We start from the raw sequence: 20,467 nt of genomic DNA, 5'->3' as shown, positions 1-20,467 counted from the left end.
GAAAGAACAGATCTATTGAATAAAAAGATTTTATTAGAAAGGGTTAATTGATTCTGAGGTGAAATACAGTTTTTGTGTATGGCATAAAGCTAATTTTATATGGGTTTTCCCCACAGAGAGAATAAAATAAAATGTTGGTCACTTTTTATAATATAGGAACTAGTAGTTCTTCATTCTTTGATATCTCCACAGAACAGTTGTTATGTAAATTTTTCTAAGAGGGATTTTTCTTCCTTTCTTCTCATATTGTTATACTCAGGCATATTTGTATTAGTAGAAGAAAATCACTCATAAACAAACCCTAGATGAAATGAAATAAAATATATGTTACTTGAAATGATTAAACAGGAGTATATAGTCACTTCCTGATAAAAGAGTTTTCACTTGATTCTTTTCTTGTCTTTCTTGATGATTTCGTGTTAATATCTCCCACTATAGATTGTGTATCTACAACATACTCTTATCAAAATAGTCTCTATAAGCTCTGTAACAATTTATGTATATAGGTTTATATGTGTCGACTTTAACTATGAATGTATAGGTAATCATGCTTAAAATGGTCAAATTTTAAATAATATGAGAAATTATAGTAGAAATAGATTTAACTATGCTGTGCTGTGCTTAATCACACAGTCATGTCCAACTCTTTGCAACCCTATGGACTATAGCCCAACTAGGCTCCTCTGTCCATGGGATTCTCCAGGTAAGAATACTGGAGTGGGTCGCCATGCCCTCCTCCAGGGGATCTTCCCAAGCCAGGGATCAAACCCAGGTCTCCCAAGTTGCAGGTGGATTCTTTACCATCTGAGCCACCAGGGAAGGCCAAGAATACTGGAGTGGGTAGCCTATCCCTTCTCCAGGGGATCTTCCCGACATAGGTGTTGAACCGGGCTCTCCTGCACTGCGGGCAGATTTTTTTTACCAGCTGAGCTATCAAGGAAGCCCAGATTTAACTATATACAAGTATAAAATTTTAGCATAATAAGAAAAACAAAAATTGAAAAAAAAGACCAATTGAGAAAATATATTCGTTCATTGACTAAGCATAAGTAGCTTAATTTACAATAGTGATTTTTAACTTGGATTTCATGGTATTAGGAATCTTTGGCAGGGAGGTCAGTTAACCTCATGAACCTGTATGTAAATATGTATGTATAGGCATTTTTTTTCTATAGAAAAGGATTATCATTTTTTATCAGATGATCAAATGGAATCCATGACTTGAAATGTTTAAAAGCTACTAATATATGACTTCATTCTAATTAATTTTAATTTATCAAGTGCTTGATAGATACATGAGCAGAGAATATAAACTAGTATTTTGGAAAAAGTAGAAACATATAGAATAAATAAATGTATAAATTGTGTTCTACTTCATTAGTAATCAAGCAGATTCAAATTATAGCAAGCATCAGCTATCTCTTTATATTTAATAAAACCACATTTGTCCAAAAATACAAGCAAAAAATCTGCTATCAACAGCATAAACTCACTCCGATACCACTAAAAATTGGTATGACCATTAGGAAAGCAATATGACATTATTTAGTAAAAACCATAAAATTTTCAATGATGTTGACTCAGTAATTTCTTCTAAGACTGTTATACAGCAGAAGTTGGAAAATAATTCATGAAAATGTTCATTATGATGGAATCTCTAATAACAAACAAAAGGAAAAAGTACCCCATATGATGTTTATGGCAAAATAAGTTAAAAAAAAAAACGCAAAATATTATTGAGGCTAAGTAAAATTCATGTTTTGGGAGGACTGTAATGTGCAGACACATAACTTTTGGTGATCCTTGTATGTTAAAATATTTTTGTTACACTGATATATGACAAAAATTGAAACAACAAATATTAATTAGCAAATATAAGACCATTATTATATAAAATATTAACAAATCATACGGTATCATTAAATGGTTCAGTTTTCACTTCTAGGTAAATACATGTAGACATGCAGGTTGTTCACTCTAAAATTCCAGGGTATCATTCACATAGGTTACAACATACATGGAACATGCTGGGTTGTTCAAAATAAGGCTCTAAATTCATGACTATTTTTTATTTGTGTTAATATGGTCACCTTTTATGATTCTGATCACCTTGTAGCATTCCATATTATCTATACAGTCATAATGTAACATGGTCACTGTGAAAAGTCATGGACTTTGATTCAAATAATCTATAGCAGCTCATCTCTGTCACTTATCAGTTTTATTCTTTCTGAGCTTATAGTTTTAAAGTATAAAATGGTAAATTACATATGGGCTGATTGAAATAGCGTATGTAAAACAACCTTGTAAACAACAAGATAGTAATGTTATATCTTATAATAATGATAAAATTAGTATTATTAATATTTTTCATTTTAAAGAAAATATGTTACTATACCAAAAGAAAACATCAGCAGGTAATTCATGGAAGGCATGTTTTTCTTGCATTAAAAGCGAAAGAGGCACAAGAGTACATTTAGTGAATATATTTATATGATGAAGCTCACATTTAGTGCTTTTTACACAGCAAATGCATATTTTGCACATAATGTCAAGGTTTCCCTTCTGCCTTCAAGGCCTATCTAAAAATTGTTCTTTGTACATATAATCAAAAACAATAAAAATATTGCTTCACTACCCGCTTTTCATTTAAAAGCATCTGGAACAAATCTCTTCAAAACACCCTCATATTCAGCTTTTGGTGAAGATGTTTGGGTATGTTTTAAAAACCTCTGGAAGAATGCTTTCAAATCACTCATTCATTCTTCCATGTCTGACAGATAGGGTATATATGAACATGTAGGAAAAATAAGTAGAATTGCAAATAAGGTCATTAACTTTTGTGAATATATGTGTATGCCTGTACAGACTTGTACATACCTGTCTTTCTTTCTTTTTTTTTTTATACCTGTCTTTCTTTATAGCAAGTCAGTGAAAAGGGTTAAATCTTGACCATCTGAAATTCTGTTTATTATTATTATTATTATTATAAAGAGTAGTATTAGATTTATGGCAGTAATATTCAAAAGAGGCTAGATTAGGTTTAAAAGCTATTAGTATCTATTTTTATTTATTCACACTTGTCAACAAAGGCAAGATTTCTATGTTATAGCTATCATGTATCCTCTACTGTGTGAATAATGTTGATATTTGACCATACACAGTAGCTTGTGGGAGTAACACAAATAAGGAGGGAGTATTTTGTGATGCTAAATAACATTTTCTCATTTAGGAAAATGATTTTAGGTTTATTATTTTTCCACTATTCTCTTTTATATTGCTTAAGAATATCTACTTATGGATTAATAATACTCTTTAAAGATAAACAGACATTCTTAATGCATAGATATGTGTGTCATAGGAAAGTGATTGTTTACTGTGTATCATCTGTTTTCAGAAGCAGTGGAGATTGACTACTGAAAAATAATATGAGAGCAAATGAGGTTATTTCCTGAGGGCATTTCAATAAGGGTTCTTTTGACCCATGTAAATAAAATATGAAATGTCTCAATTTTAAGTCTCTCTCACATACACTGATTTATTCAACATTGACTAATATTATTGCATATATAGTAATTTCAAGATAAGCTTCAGCATCAAAAAAGCATTTTAATAAATCACAATTGATGATTTTCCTGTCCATTGGACTCAATACTAACTTCCGGCTTTGGAAAAAGAGATAATTTTTAGAAGCTTGAATTCTGTGAAGCTCTTTCTTAATAATTTTCCACCCTAATCTCTTGGTGTAAGAAGTCCTTGGGGGTTTTTCCTTTGAGTATATTTGTATACATAATCCATGAAGAGTATCATTTGCATTTTGATTTGAAATTTCCTGACTTTTAGATGAAGAGAAGTGCTAGAAATTTTGTAGTTTTACGATCCCCCTTCCTCTAATGCATTCACATATTGATCAAATATTTTCTGAGCTCTTAATTTGTGCAGACAATATGCTAGGTTCTGGGGTACAGAGATAAGCAAGCCATTCTCCTGATCATCAGGAAACCCCTCCTATAATGGGAAATAGCTATGTTAGGGGCCTGTGTTAGAGTATGCAGGTATTACAAAGGAGGGAAAAATAATTTCCTGATGGACTGGGAATGGGGCAAGAGGAAAAAGCTCAGGAATAGTTTCTGGGACGAAATAACAGACAATTATTTCTTTTGATTCTACTGGAGCATCTACTCATCATAGTTGTTTTGTTGGTGTTTAGTCACTAAGTCGTGTCCACCTCTTTTGTGACCCCAGGGATTGTCACTACCAGGCTCCTCTGTCCATGGGATTTCCCAGGCAAGGATACTGGAGTGGGTGGCCATTTCCTTCTGCAAGGGATCTTCCAGACTCAGGGGTCTGCCACATCTCCTGCATTGGCAATTAGATTCTTAACCCCTGAGTCACCAGGGAAGCACCACTATTAATAAATTGTCTCTTTTTAAATGCTTTTATGTAGTATTTGAATGAATATGGACTTGACTGTATCAATTATTTTTCAGATTTCATTTTAGTTTGGATGCTCAGTAGCAACATCACTCATGTTCGATTTCATTATCAGTGAATTTACTGCTAAATATAAAATAACACTAATGTATATTAACAGAAAGTTATTTCGGTTATAAAATATGAGTGATATCCAAAGTTGCTTCTTAATGATATCTCTTTTTCTTTTTTCTTTTTATGTTGTAGATGAAAGAGAAGATGTTCAAAAGAAAACATTCACAAAATGGATAAATGCACAATTTTCTAAGGTAAGGATATTCTGTCGCTCCTCTATTGAAACATGTTGCTGATTTTTCAAAATGAACTGTGTATGTGTGTGATTTAAATGTCCATATCGTTTTCCTCATAGTCTGTTTTAACTGTGCAAAGCTGGGAATATTATATTGACTTTTAATTAAGGAAGAAGCAACAGAATATGTGGTAAAGAGAAATTATTTAATTTAATAAAACATATCTTTGATTCTTCCTCATAATATTAATTTCTTTAACAATATAAGTCACCAGAGGATTTTTTTCAGCAATCTTCGTCAAGTAGCTGGTATATATCATACACTAGAAGAAGATAGGAGAAATCTCTATTGTTCTGAAAACAATCTTTTTATTGGTGCTTCTTGATCTTTACAAAGTACAGGAAAAATGAATAGGCTATTTGGCCCCAATGATAAGTTTCTTCTCTTTATATGTAGACATCAATCCATACTCCTAATATTTATTTATTTTGCAAATGCAACTAACTCGTGATCAATAGCACAATTCTAGATAATTTTTACATGAACACAGGGTAAAATATTCTTACCTTGAAAGCTACCATTAAGAGTAAAATATAAGGGGTTTGCTGTGGGTTTCAAGGTTAGAAAGACTTGATTTACATTTAATAATTGTGGATTGGGCAAATCAGTCAAATGTTTTGTTAGTTTCCTCATCCTTCTATTGTGTGTTTGTGTGTGTGTGTGTGTGTGTACGCCTGTATAATCAGTCAAATACACATAACGGAAATATAAAGCTAATAAAATATGGATCCTATATGCAAGGCTTTAAGAGAAGCAAAATAGTAATAATGTTATTTTGCATGTTATTGTGATGATTAAAAGAGACACACTGTGTGAGAATTTCTAGCACAATGCCTGACACCCTTAATATATAGAAATTACTCTTTTCTTGAGCCTATCTCACTTTGTGAAAATCTTGGCAGTAGATCCAAAAAATCTACTGGGAGATGCAGTCTAAAAAGTATTCCCTTTACTACTTCAAAAGGTTTTAGAGTATCATCCATTCTTTGTGGTATTTGACAGCAGAATTGCACCAGGTGCTCTTTAGTATATTGGCAAGAAGTAAAGTTACTGAATTTTAACTAATCAAATTCCATTTATATTTACTTGCTGAGGTATTTAATAAGTAGCTATTACAGAACTTTAATAAACATAGGAATGAAATATGTTTTAAAAATCTCAACATTTTTTAAGTAAGTGGCATGAAAATAATATAAAAAGAAAATTATAATAATACAAATGAAAAATAAACTCAGAAATATTTAGGATAGGAACTCATAATTCTGAGAATATTTATCAGATAGCTGTGTCTGGTTTAATTACTGTATCTAGTGGCCTCATTGAAATTTTCTTAATATCAGAACTTTGTAGCAGACAATAGGTAAAAGCTTTCAAACAAATCTATCAACAAATCAAAAGTATAAAAAGATTTTTTTATAATAATAATGTATGTAATAATAATAATAATTACTCTGAATGTTTGAATTAAACTAATTAGTTATTTTAATAAGGGATGTAAACATGATAGACATTGTGAATTCTCATTCCCACAAATCTAAATAGATCATCAGTCTCTGTACATTGACATTTATAAGTGTTGTTTACCATAATTTATGTGCTAATAAACAAATGTAGTTTGATATCTTATATTCTGTGAAACGTTGTGAGCACAGTCTTAGGCACTCCCTACCCTAAGGAGCCCTCATATCTTAAAAGCTGTGGAATAATCACACCCATGAGTGTGTTTACTGTTTTTTTACAAATAGCCCCCCCCCCCCAAATTAAACTCCCACTTATTTCATTTGTTTTAAAAGTATTCTCCCTGAACCTATTAAAGTTGGATCAGGAGAGTCACCATTCTTTTAAATGTCTGAGCTTCATATTTGGGCATATCTTAGGTATAAAGATTATAAATAAATATATTAATAAAAATAGAGGGAAGCTATTTAGAGATAAAATTTATATGAGAGAGAGTGTGTGTGTGTGTGTGTTGATTTTTCATTTAGAGATCTGAAAGATATTTTCCATGTTACCTGGTTTCTTTCTTGCTGTGACTTCAGGTTGGATGACTAAATTTTATCTAGATGCTTTTGAAGATAATGAGAAGAGAAAGCTAATTGATTCAGTTTAAGCTACTTGGTGGTACCAAAAGATAAACATAGCTGTGAGATATGTCATTTGACATATATTTATTTCACTGCTACCTGGAATTGAGCAGAAGTCTAGGCCTGTAGGAGGCACCAAATTAATTTAAAGTTGAATTTTCTGATCTCATGGAACATACATATTTGAGAGATGTTGGATAATTGCTAAATGGAGTAATACTAAGTAGTCTCTAGGTAGTCAGAGAAAGCAGTACTGAGTTAGAGTGAATCCAGAAACCTTTAGGAAGCAAGCTCTACTGATTGACTCTAAAGGAAGGAACAGCAGAGAGCAACGCAAGAATGTGTGTTTTCTTTATAACCCCGTTGATCATTACTAGTACACCAAATATGTATAATAAATACATTTGGTCAGTAGAACAGATAATTAAGTATATACTAAATTTAAGAGACGTGGACATTCTGAATGAAAAAAAAAAGCTGAGGAAGGCTTCAAAAAGACAGAAAAAGCAGTGAAACAGTATCATCTGTCTGTGTGGTACATTGGACAGAGAGAAACACATACAACAACAATAAAGATGAATATGATGAGGTAAAAGGTTTATCAGCGAGGCATATATACACATATACACCTTTGTATAATACCTGTAAAGTATAGGGAGACGGCAAAGTAGTTTCTGGTTATTTTGTAAAGCTACAGTTTAAGGGGAAAATGTGATTAAATATAACCTTATCATTTTGTGTCATTTGAAGCTTAAAGTATCTTTGTAGTAAATCCAACTGATTTTTTTTCCAGTTCCATTTTAAAATAGTCCCTATCTCTTTTTCAAAATAAGTCTTCTATTAACCTTCTATTCCCCAAATTTTTACTAGAATGTGATTTATCACATCTATTCTATAAAGATAAGCAAACAATATTTATCACCACATAAACACAAAGCCATTGCTAGGTAAGATTAATTCAAGGTAAATGTTTTCTTCTTGTAATTTATAGCTATTTTATAATCCTAAAAAATGTTTAGTATTTACTATACCACAAATATAATTCACATTATAAAAATCTTGCACATTCACACAAGTTCTTTCAAAAAATCATTTAAGGAAAGTACACTTTTGAAATCATGACCACCAATACTTTTGTCATAAAACTTCCTTGATGTTTGCATTAGAGGAAAAAGCAATTTATGGGGTAAAATATTTAATACTAGATCAATTGAAAGATTTAAACCATCTATCAGTGAGTTATATGAGGGTTTGATCTGATGCTGGATTTAGTGATTAACTTTTTTCCATCTTCTAACTTCACTTTCTGTAATTTTTCCAAAAGTGGTAGACAACTTTGTATTGGACTTATATGAAGTAAAACTGTGTAATTGATTTTGTCTGTGAACTTCTCAAAGGTTTATGATGTGATAGTGTCTTCATTGACACATATGTCTTCATTGCCACAATGTATGTGCTTGTATGCTAAGTCACTAAGTCCTGTCCAACCCTTTGCAACCCCATGGACTGTAGCCTGCCAGACTCCTCTGTCCATGGGATTTCCCAGGCAAGAACACTGGAATGGGTTGCCATTTCCTTCTCCAGGGCATCTTCCCAACCCAGGGATCGAACTCTTGTCTTCTGCATGACAGGAGGATTCTTTACTCCTGAGCCACAAGGGAAAGCCCATGCAGTGTATATGCCTATGCCAAAAACACCAGATACACCCTCTCATGATAACAATAACATGAGATACAATCTCATACAATATGATACAACATGAAGCAACATATTTTCCCAAGAATTCACCATAATTTACCATCTTGACAGTATCATGAGCATGATATAATACAAATTCACACTAAAATTGTGAGTCAGTAACAAGGCTTCTTTACACAGCTCTGTACCATGGAGCCTTAGGAGAAATCACTATATCCACACTTGAAGACATTTCAGAAAGGTACACCTAAAGTTCAAATTCTCTGAGTCTTGTTTTCCTCTTATGTATAGTTCTGCTTTATGAGAAAACATATAATATTGTAAAGTAAAATAATACATAAATTAATAAAAAATGGTATAAATAGAAAACAAAATATTGCCAATTTTGCTGTCATGTAATATATTTTCTGAATTCAATGAGCAGTATATTTAGGCACTTCTTTCAATGCCTGCTCATTTCTTTCTTGAAGATGGTTTTGGCTACTCTCTTTGGATGGAACAGAGAGAATAGAGCATATATTTATATTTCATCATCTTGCCACACTCTCTATGCTGATCCATGCCCTCAGTACACACACACACACACACATATACAAACACACAAACATGCAGGCACACACAGTAAGCATGTTATATATTTAAAATTAGTTGAACAGTTTCATTATATAAAAGGAGGATTATATATATATATACTGAGACATAGGGGGAAAACATTGTTTCAGTGCAAGAGATAACAATTTGTATGTGCTTTTCCACTGTGTCAGTTCTAAACATTTATGTACTAACAAGTTTATATATATCCACAATACAAGAGGGGCTTCCTTGGTGGCTCAGTCAGTAAAGAATCTGCCTGCAATGCAGGAGACCTGGGTTCAATCCTTCAGTTGGGAAGATCCCCAGGAGAAAGAAATGGCACCCCATTTCAATACTCTTGCCTGGAGAATCCCATGGACAGCCTGGCGGGCTATAGTCCAAGGGGTCACAAGAGTAGGACATGACTTGACATGACTTATTAGGACTAAACCACCACTGTGTACAAGGGGCCTGACTTTCAGAAGTAATAGAGCACAGCTGCTGTGTCATGGAAGATTTACCATAAATATGAACAGACACAAACCAGTATGCTCCTAGCTTTCTGTTTTTCCCTCCTAGTTGGTATCGGGAAGAATTAGGTCACTAGGGAGATTGAAAGGCAGTGAACTAAGTCTCTGGATCATGATAACAAGCCCATAGAAGTCTTTGGTAGCACTTGAATTATTCGATACGATTGTTTTGGATAGATGAATATTGGTATAGGAGACTATAGAAATCCTCATTTCAGAAATAGTGAAGAATAGGGACTTTTTGGTTCCCATATAGCCTTATGTTAATAATGCTCTTGAGATATGCTTTCATGGTTAGTTGCTGTACTGACTTCATGAGATAAATATTCAGGATGAGCTAATGAAATTTAGGTGGCTTACTCAAGGTAAAGGGAAGAGATGAAGCTAGAAGCCAGGAAACTGGACTTTAAACCCCATGATATTTCCATATTTGTTACTATTGTGACAACTACTCCATCTACAAAATGCTGCATTTTTCTTGGGACACGTCACACAATTGATAGGTTTTATGAGACATAGAAAATGATTTTGAGTTCATTGAAAATTTGAGAAGAGATTTAATGCTTGCAATACCAATAGGAACTTTAGCCTACCTTTGGATGTTTAATAACCCCAAAACTCAATCAATGTTTAGTTGATTCTTTCCAAGTGATTTCTAATACATTAAATTTTAAACCTTTTGCATGTTATATTTTAGTGAGTGACATAATCTAATTTTTAATATCATCAGTAAATTGTGGATACTGTGACTTATTAATATTGATTTTTATTTCCATTAGACATTAGCAAATTATTATGTGTAAGAAATAATTTAAATATTGATTTAAAATAATTTGGTGAGAAATGCAAGATATTGCTTTACTGGCATGTGGGCTCCGTGACATCTACACAAAATGTTAAGATGACTTCGAGAATGATGTGTCTAGTGTTTGCAATAGAGATGATTATGCTAATGGTCTAATCCATTGAGAACCATTCCCTTGAATGTTTTCCCGAATCTAATCTTTGCAAAGTACCCAAGTAACAAAGGATATCATTCAGTTAATAAAAGGAAAATTAGATTGTGATCATTCTCACTGTTTTCAATGAAAGACAAATAATTTATTGTTTATGTTGCACATCTTTCTTAGAAATATGTTATTCTTTATCAATCCACTGTTACTGAGCTCTTAATAATTCTAGCTAGTGTTAGAAGGTATACATGTTTTGCTTTATGTTCTGAAATATCTTATGACAGAAATGAAGTTGTTGATTGCAATACCTACATAGTATGGAATGGTTTCAGTGGCAAGCATATTTAGCTGGCAAATGTAAATATTTATCAATTAGCATGACTGTTGCTGGCAAAAACCAGTTCTCAGTAGCTGATAGGCAAATGCATTAGTTATCCGATTTATTCTGTCTTAGGGCCCTACATAACTTTCTAGTAAAACAACATATATTTACTTTAGAGATTTATTTTCATTTTGGGAAGAATAGTTGGCACTCTGGTACTGTCCCACTGGAGCTATATGGTTGCTAAAATAACCTTTCAGCATTCAACAAATACTTATTGATTGCCAACTCTGTAGTTGGCATAGTACTGTACACTGAAAAAGGCACAATTCAACATGATTTCTTCTCCAGATTGTCATCTGAAGGAAGAAGTAATGATATAACATAATTAAAATAAAATTTGACCCTTAATATAATAGAAGTGCTATGAGAATGTAGATGGAAAAATGACTAATTGCTTAGAGAGGAGGAAAACTTTTTGAAAAGAGGTGACATTTAATCTGAGATTGTCCATGCAAAGACAATTTAAAGAAAGGTGGAGGCAACAAGAATTGCATGCAGAAGTATGGAACACTTAAAGAAGTTTGGCCTATCACATGAAAGGTGGCCAAGGAGATCTGTGTGAGTGGAGAATGGAGGTTGTGAGAGAGAGCAAGATGCCATTCCTGAATAATTGTATTGTTGGGGCCAGTTGGGCCAAGAATGAGATATCAGTTTGATCATGTTAATATTCAACTTCTGGTTGAAAAATGTGAAGTTCTACAACAGAAGGCAGTTATGGAGCAATTAGACTGCCCTCCCTACTTAGGACCACTAATTCTTCCTTCAAAATTGAATCTGAAGCCTATAGTTTACACTTAGGGAATAGACATCTGGATCTAAAATGAAAATGTAATTGGGTTACCTTTTTTTGTAGAGTTGTTTTACATCACACACACTCATCATCACGCTGTATCACAGTCACTTTCAGGGCTTGTTAAAACATAGATCACTAGAACCCACAGCCAGAGTTTCTGATTCTGTGGATCTAGGGGGGCCCAAGAACTTTGATTTTTAAGAAGTTCCCAGGTAGAAAGTGTTCTTCTTATTTAAATTACCTGCAGTTATTGTGTCAGACTGTGAAGACATAATTTTAATAGTATGTCTGTGAATTAAGTTCCTATCCTTCATAAACAACCATTTATATTGAAGGAAACATGCTTTCACAGTGATACACTGTTTTGAGTCAGTCAGCTTATCAGTAGTGTTGCTATTGGCTAGAAATACTGGGGGCACTCACCTGATCCCTTAGTACCTGTGGGGGTCCCCACAGATACTTCTTGAGTAGTCAATGTAGTGACTGCATTGGTTCTTGTGATTCTTTATTGTTATTTCAAGAAGCATCTCAGCAACAACCATCAGGGAACATTGAAGAAAAAAAAAACTTTAGTTTATTGCTCTAAACCTGGAGGGTACAAGGCATGCCTAGGACCACATAGTGAGGTCACAGGTAGAGAGAGAGAAAACTTGGGATTCTGCCTTTATTAGGGTCAAGGGTGGGGTACTTCTGTTTTTGTGGGTTCGCTGTTGGTGAACTTAAAATGTAAGAGTAGGAATTAAATCCTGGAAGAGAAAAATCAAACTCTCAGTTATCTAGGCTTTCTAAAAGAGGTAACTTGCATGGGTGAGGCAGCCTGACTCTTTATCTAGTTATGTAGCTGGTAATGTGCTTATTCCAAATAGATGCCTTTGAAGTAGATGCCTTGGCAATCAAAAGCTTAATATCAAGCCCTTACATTATCATCAGAAAAGTAATTGTCAGGTGTTTACACTACACACACATAGTCTATACTCACCAACTAATTGTTTATTGAGATCTATTGTATATCAGGTACTCTAGGTTTTTGAACAGGCAGTGGAGAGACATGCTGATGCTACTGCTTCAGGGACCACACTGGAAATAACTGCTATAGAACATGAGCAATTTAATCAGGTCCACAGTAGAGAAGGTTTAAGGAAACTTCATCTAGGATTTTGATGAAGCCTCAATGGGGAATGATCTTTCTCCAGCTGAGAATCACTATCCTTGATTGAAGTTGAGATCTATCCAGCAGGATCTTTTCTCAGTAATAGAATTGGACTGGTGTTAAAAGACTCACAAACCTACCAAACATATATATATAAAATGTTGGGTTGGCCAAAAAATTCCTTTGGGTTTTTCATAACATTGTATAGGAAAACCTGAAGAAATTTTTCAACCAACTCAACCAATATATATATATATTACATGTATATAAGCTAATAATACTGTTCTTATATTACAGGTCTCAATTAATATATATCTGATTGGCATACATATCTGAGAAAGGTAGATAGAATATTTTTCAAAACTCTATCCTATAAGCAGATTTGTTGTCATTCAGTTGCTCCGTTTTGTCCAACTCTTTGTGACTTCCCTGGTGGCTCAGAGGGTAAAGCATCTGCCTGCAATGTAGGAGACCCGGGTTTAATCCCTGGGTTGAGAAGATCCCCTGGAGAAGGAAATGGCAACCCACTCAAGTACTCTTGCCTGGAAAATCCCATGGACCAAGGATCCTGGTAGGCTACAGTTTTGGAGATCACAAAGAGTAGGACACGACTGAGCGACTTCAATTTCACTTTCACTTTGTGACATCATGGACTGAAACACGCTAGGCTTCCCTGTCCTTCACTATCTCCCAGAGTTTGCTCAAACTCATGTCCACTGAGTCAGTGATGCCATCCAACCACCTCACCCTCTGTTGCCCCCTTCTCTTGCTGCCCTCAATCTTTCCCAGCATCAGGGTCTTTTCCAGTGAGTCAGCTCTTTGCATCAGATGGCCAAAGTATTGGAGCTTCAGCTTCAGCATCAATCCTTCCAATGAATATTCAGGGTTGATTTCCTTTAGGATTGACTGGTTTGATAGGTGATAAAGAAAGTAATTAATATAGTTGAACTCTATGTTCTGGGGAAAAAATAGCCCATCCAGGCATTACTGTCAACGGTATCTCCTTGTTTTTTCTTTCACGGCAATTATTTCATGGGCAATGATATGTTTTTCTTACTAAGAGAAAGTTTCCAATGCATATACCATGTCCTTCAACTTCTCTTTTGTTCATTACTTTGCTTCTGCAGGAGAAATTTATTTTAGTGGTATTCTGAGGCTCTTTCTTGGTGCTCCATTAAGGGTTATGTTTTGGACTTGACCTGGGTTCCTTTAGCCTCCTAGAATTCTCTATCCAATTATGATCATGGTAGCCAGAACACAGAGAGTTAAAACCAAATCTAACATGAATACACTGATACAAGTTCAGCAATAAAAATCTCTCTTGCAATGCAGCTAGAGGCAGATTTGTAAAGTTCATGTACAATAAAAGGCAGAGTATGGTTTTAAAAAGTCCTTTGCCTAATCTTACTCTAATTTAAACTAATTTCACTGTCTTAATTCTATGTACAAAGAGAATTAACAATAAAAGTAGACAATAGGTGATCAGTAAATAAGTCATCACTTTCAGTCTTGTCCAGGATTGTAGCCCACTGACAGATGTACACAAGAGACCCCTTAATTAGAAATGTGAGTGAAACCACCCCCATGGTTTAATATTAGCTGTCATTTAATGAGGACAAATGAAAATTATGGATGAATTTGCTGTTTTCTTCTTTCATTTAGCTCACTTGGCACCCAGAAAACCAATCTTTTCAAAATATTGTGTTGACCAAAATGTTTGTTCAGGTTTATCCATAACATCTTATGGGAAATCATGAACAAACTTTGTGGTCAATCCGGTACATGGTCAATGGATGGTGCTTTTTGTAAGACCTGGTCCTATTATTAAAACTACCTGCAACTATTATATTAGGTAATAAGTAATTTGAATATTATAGCCATACATTAAGCTCATATTCTTCATAATAATCATTTATATTTAAGAAGACATGTTTTTATATAAATACACATAAAGTCTATATTCATTAATTTATTATTTATAGAGCACCTGTGACATGTCAGGTGCTCTAGGTTTCTGAGCATAGCATGAAAGAGAAAAAAATCTCTTTAATTGTAGGGCTCTGCGAACCAGATGAGCTAAACTAAACAAGGAAACATTTAGCAAAGTATTTGACATTTCCTGTATTTATTTGTCAACTTATTTTATCTCTCTGCACCTGGAATATAGAATTTTGGATAGTGGTTGGTACTCAAAGGGAAAATAAAACAGGATGAGGAAAGGATAAGAATAGGGTGGGTGGCTATTTTCTACAGTGGATCCTGAGAAAACCTCTCTGAAGAGACATATACAAAACCTGAAGGCAGGAAGAGAATGAATCATTCAGATGTCATGCAGAAGAAAGTTCCAGACAGAAGGAAGGACAGGTACAAAAGTCCTTGTATGTGTTCAAGGGACAGAAAGGTGACTGAAATAGAGTGACTGGGGGAAGAGTGTTGTGAGCCACAGCTGAATTGGTGTTGGGAAGCCAAATCAGATAGGGTCTAATTGACCTTTGTAAAGGCATTGGCTTCTCCATTATGGTAGATTAGGAGGCTGAGAATCTTAAGCAGTGACTAGAGCAATGTGGGGAGAAGGCAATGGCACCTCACTCCAGTACTCTTGCCTGGAAAATCCCATGAACAGAGGAGCCTGGTAGGCTAGAGTCCATGGGGTCCCAAAGAGTTGGAAATGATTTAGCCACTAAGCAACATCAACAACAGAAACAATGTAAGTTACACCCGAGACATGAGAGGTGAGCTAGAGGCTAGTGTAATCATTCGGTTTTGCTGTGGAGCTAGGACTTGGTTGTTAACCATGGACCTGAGGAGAAATGGCCATGGTTTGTATACATTTTGAAAGTAGAGATAACAGGGTTTGCTGATGGACAAGATACCTAGATTGAGAGAGTAGAGAAAAACAATTTTAACCTAAACATAAGGGAGAACAGGATGGCTGTTTACTGGGATTAAAAAAAAAAGACTATTGCAGGACAGGATTTGGTTAAAAAGTACAGTTAAATTTCTCATGAGAAATCATGGAAAATAATTTTATTTTATTTTTTTTTTTTTTGGAAAATAATTTTAATTTGGATATGTTTTCATGGAAAGAGTATTTATTTTCAGCTTCTGAAATTTACCTCAAGTTTACAAGGAAAGAAGGAAGGAAGTGAGGGATGGAGGAGTGAAGAGAAGAAACAAAGGAGAGGGGGAAAGGGAGAGAGAAAGAGAGAGAAAGAGGGGAGGGAGGGAAGGAGGAAGGAAGGAAGTTATCCCAATTTTCAAAAAAAAAGAAAGAGAGAGAAAATACAAGGTACCACTATCATCGTGTGAATGAATGTGTATGTAATCCAGTACAATTGCACTAGAGTTAACCTGATCTTTTCTTCTCCTATGATCTAGAATGGATCATAAGCAGAGACAGCCTTGATTTACCTATAGTTTCCTTCTTCATAGCAATTACTATATAGAACCATTGTTGACTGCATTATAATTATATTTACATATATTTTGCATATATTAACTTCTTGAGGGTCTGAACCTTGACTCAGTCATCACTATGCACTCAACCTAGAACACACTCCCTGGTATATAGTGATGTCAATACATGATTATTGAGAGGATGGAGTGAATGGCAACAGAGAAGGAAGAAAGGGAGAAAGAAACTTGAAAGAGACGAGAAAACAAAGTCAGTCATACCAGCAATGATCTCAGTCCTTTCTTCTCTGAATACTCTCTTTCATCTTCTTTCATATCCTCAAACATCACCTCTACCCAGGACCTAAAATTGGGCATGAAACTTTGGAAGCACTAAGCAAATGATTTTTGAGTATGCAAACTTCCAAACTTGCATTTGTAAAACTGAGCTTAAGATCCACATGTCCAAGTGCTTCCTGAACCTTTCCACCAAGTCATGGCAAAATCCTGATATGAGTCCTGAATGATATAAATGGGGATGACCTGGTTGGATAGATGGAGACAACAAAGTTTGGTTAATGGTTGGAAAAGGAGAACGAGGAATGCATTGATGAGTATCAGGTAGTTTTTCAGGACACTAGGCTGATACAGGTACTATAGATTGGGAGAAGAAATGAGAGAAAAAGGAAAAGAGAGATACTTTGGAGGGTTATTGATCACTTTGATTTTAGATATTGAAATATTTGTTTTAATGTGGTCATGAGGACAAGTACGAGATTCAGAATCCTGAATTCAGAATTCCCAGTTCACCCCTTAGCGTGTGTAAACTTGAGTAAATTATTAAACCTTTCAAAGCCTCAACTTCCCCATCAGATATTTATTTAAAAGATGCTCTGCATGCAAAGCACATGGAATTATACCTGATGTATGGTAAATATTCAATTATTGGTGGTGATTGTCATTTATATTTTTGTGAGGGCAAGAACAATTGAATCCCTCTGAGAAGAACACATGAAGCTGTCATTTGTCTGACAGGCTTTTATCCTGCTGAGTTGGGTATGAGAGCCAATGGATTTTGGTTATGTAATGTTGTGCTTAATGGGGTATGAGATTTGAAAGGATTTTACAAGACATGTGTTGGGTAAAAAAATAATCAGGTTTGAAAGCACAGCTTAAACTTTGTTAGAATTGGTGACTAGAGAAATAAATGAGACACCTCATGTGGCCATGAGTGAAGTACTGGATAACAAAAATACTTACGGTGTAAGTCAAAAAGAAACAAAAAAGGGCAGAAAGCATCAGAATAAGGTGTGATTACCATTGTCATAGTCCAAGGTGTTCAATTTAAGAGAACTCAAGCCTCTTGCTATACATACCACCTTCTAGAATGCTTGGTCTTGATCCTGATAGGCAGCTACTCTCCAAAGACCTGTCTCTACTCTTCTCTGTTTGACCCCCAGAGCCAAACATCCTGTTCATCATTTTTCTTGGTTTCTTGTTGTTTAGTTGCTAAGCCATGTCTAAAAATAGCCAAATACAAACAAATGAAAAAGAAACTGTTAACAAATACCAATGAAGTGATAAGAGATAAAAGAAAGCATACAAAATTTTAATTTAAAATCGGGATGGGGCACTTTGGCTTGTTAAATTTGACTTGAAAATTTCAATGGAAAATAAACATTTATTTAAATATATTTTTAAAAGTCTATTTCCTGTCAGCTGAGAAGACCTGGTAGCAATGGGTACTTCTAGCTGAAATAATTCTAACACCTACTTCCAATGTAGGTCTCCAATGTAGGAAAAGAGGGTGGTTCCCCACATCAACAAGCAGTCCTCTGATAGCACCTGAACTTCCTACGCATGCTCAGTCATGTCCAGCTCTTTGCAACTGCATGGATGTAGCCCTCCAGGTTCTTCTTCTGCACCTCCTGCATTGGCAGGATGATTCTTTACCACTGAGCCACGGAAAATCCTGGGTGTCCTATGCTGCTGCTGCTGCTAAGTCACTTCAGTCGTGTCTGACTCTGTGCGACCCCATGGACAACAGCCCACCAGGCTCCCCTGTCCATGGAATTCTCTAGGCAAGAATACTGGAGTGGGTTGCCATTTCCTTCTCCACCTGGGTGTCCTATAAGGCAACTCAAATTTGACACTGTTTACCCAGAGATCATGTCAGATCCCACAAGTTAAGGGTTCACTCCTACAAGAGTGCCCACACACCCCCTTCCTCTACTGACTTCAGAAGCCAATTGCAAGTCCAGATTGCTACCTGTACTTCTGACTTACAAGTTGTAAATTGGAGGTTCCAATGACCCCCTCCAAATCCGGGTGCTGATTGAAAGCCCAGGTTATCACCTGTACTTCTGACTCACTAGCTGTAGATCAGAGGTTCCCATGATCTCCTCCTTGGGTTGGGTTAATTTGCCAGAGCAGAATACAGAAAACTCGTATACTCAAAAGAGGTATGACTCCGGAACAGCCAGATAAATGAGATGCATAGGGCAAGGCAGGGAGAAAGAGCTCAGGGTATGGTGAGGCCAAACAAACTGAGAAAGGTTTATTGAAAGGTAATGAGGAGTATTACAGTAATGGTTCAAAGAGGGTGGGGTCAGCTCATGGATGTTCTTCTGATTGGTTTGTAGCAAGTAAGTGGGAGTCAGTGTCATCAGTCTTCAGGTTCTAAGGGTCTATGGTGCTTGTGGGCACCATACCATTAACTTCTCCTACCTGGTGGGAGTTTCAGTATCTGCAAAGCATTGCAAAAATATTGTTATCGGTATTTCTTGAGGAGGAACCAGGACCCTGCTCCAAAAGCTCCACTATTGTTTCACTGTTTACTGTTCCTCCATTGTCTCTACATCCCCTCCCTTCCTTAATTAGCAAATGTTTGAACTTGCCCCTTGGAATTCAGGGAAGGTCATGGAGACTGGATGAAATCTATTTCCTGTAATCAGAAAATGGGGAATACAGAAAGGCTTTTGTGCCCAGGAGCCCCAGAGTGTCTTGTTTGGTGTCAATGCTTATAGATTTATGCCTTTTAAAATGTTATTTTCCTCTTGTTTTATAGGCAGGCTTCTGATTTTTTTTAAATATATGCTTACATTCATATTGATATGTTTTTTCTGATATTAAAGGAGAAATATATATATTTAGGAAAAATGAATGTTGGCTAAGGTTTTCTCTAATGGTCTATTCAAGAATCTGGAGGATTGTTTGTCACCACAAAAGCTGGAAATGTTTGATTTTAATATGCCAGTTTTCAAGTAAAATTGATTTAGTTTCTACCTTTTAAGAATAAAGGCAAAGCAAAATGCTTTGTATTACTGATTTTATTATCATAACTGACTTTTGAAGAATTGAATGCAATTTTGTAATGTCAGCAATATTCCCTTGAAGTTTAGGTATGCCTCACTATATACTATGCACATATATTCTGAAAAAAGCAGTTCAAATAAAGATTGCTTCTAATAATATTATAAACGAGCTGTTTAAGAAGTATATATGACAGTAGACATTGAGAATTTATTCAGACCCTATATGTAAGGCATTTCAATATATTCCTGAAGATCAAAACTGTTGTCGAAATAGTAAACCACTAGTTCAGATTAAAAGCAACAACGATTTAGATATCATTGTATACTGCCTAATAGTCTAAGATCCTAAACAATTATGTGAATATTTCTTTTGGTGTATTTTCTATTTCACTATAGTTGTAGGTTAGCAAATTAGCAGTGTGAAGTTATAAAAAAAATACCACTAACTTACAAAACAAGTCCTAGCTTTCTTCCACTCAAATATGTAAACTTACAAAGATTGCATTCTTCATGGATAACAGCATTTGCTATTTCTTGTCTGTGGTTGATGAGAAAGTCTCTTTCCTTATCTTGTTAAATTTCAGGATTTCTGTTGGCAGTAGTCTATGAGAATTTTTTTTCCATATGTATTCAAGGGAAAAAAACAGATATTGAACTTGATCATTAGCTTACTACAGTTTTATCTTCTAAGAAGAAAAAAAATGGATTTGAGATTGTTGTCGTTCAGTTGCTCAATTGTGTCTGACTCCTTGAGACCCCATGATACCCCATTGACAGCAGCACGCCAGGCTTCCCTGTCCTTCACCATTT

At 35.0% G+C, this 20,467-nt stretch overlaps 1 protein-coding gene across 7 annotated transcripts in view; it reads left to right on the top strand.

The window, feature by feature from the left end:
• DMD (dystrophin) overlaps positions 1–20,467 on the top strand; it is a 2,261,655-nt gene that overhangs the window by 304,919 nt on the left and 1,936,269 nt on the right. For all 7 annotated transcript variants that reach the window (XM_070462101.1, XM_070462106.1, XM_070462102.1 and 4 more), the window contains exon 2: positions 4,681–4,742. In XM_070462101.1, coding sequence (XP_070318202.1) covers positions 4,681–4,742 — 62 coding nt within the window. The remainder of the gene's footprint in view (positions 1–4,680; positions 4,743–20,467) is intronic.

Source organism: Odocoileus virginianus, chromosome X (assembly GCF_023699985.2).
Source record: "Odocoileus virginianus isolate 20LAN1187 ecotype Illinois chromosome X, Ovbor_1.2, whole genome shotgun sequence".
NCBI classification, from domain to species: Eukaryota; Metazoa; Chordata; class Mammalia; order Artiodactyla; family Cervidae; genus Odocoileus; species Odocoileus virginianus.
This window is presented reverse-complemented; position numbering and strand designations above follow the sequence as displayed.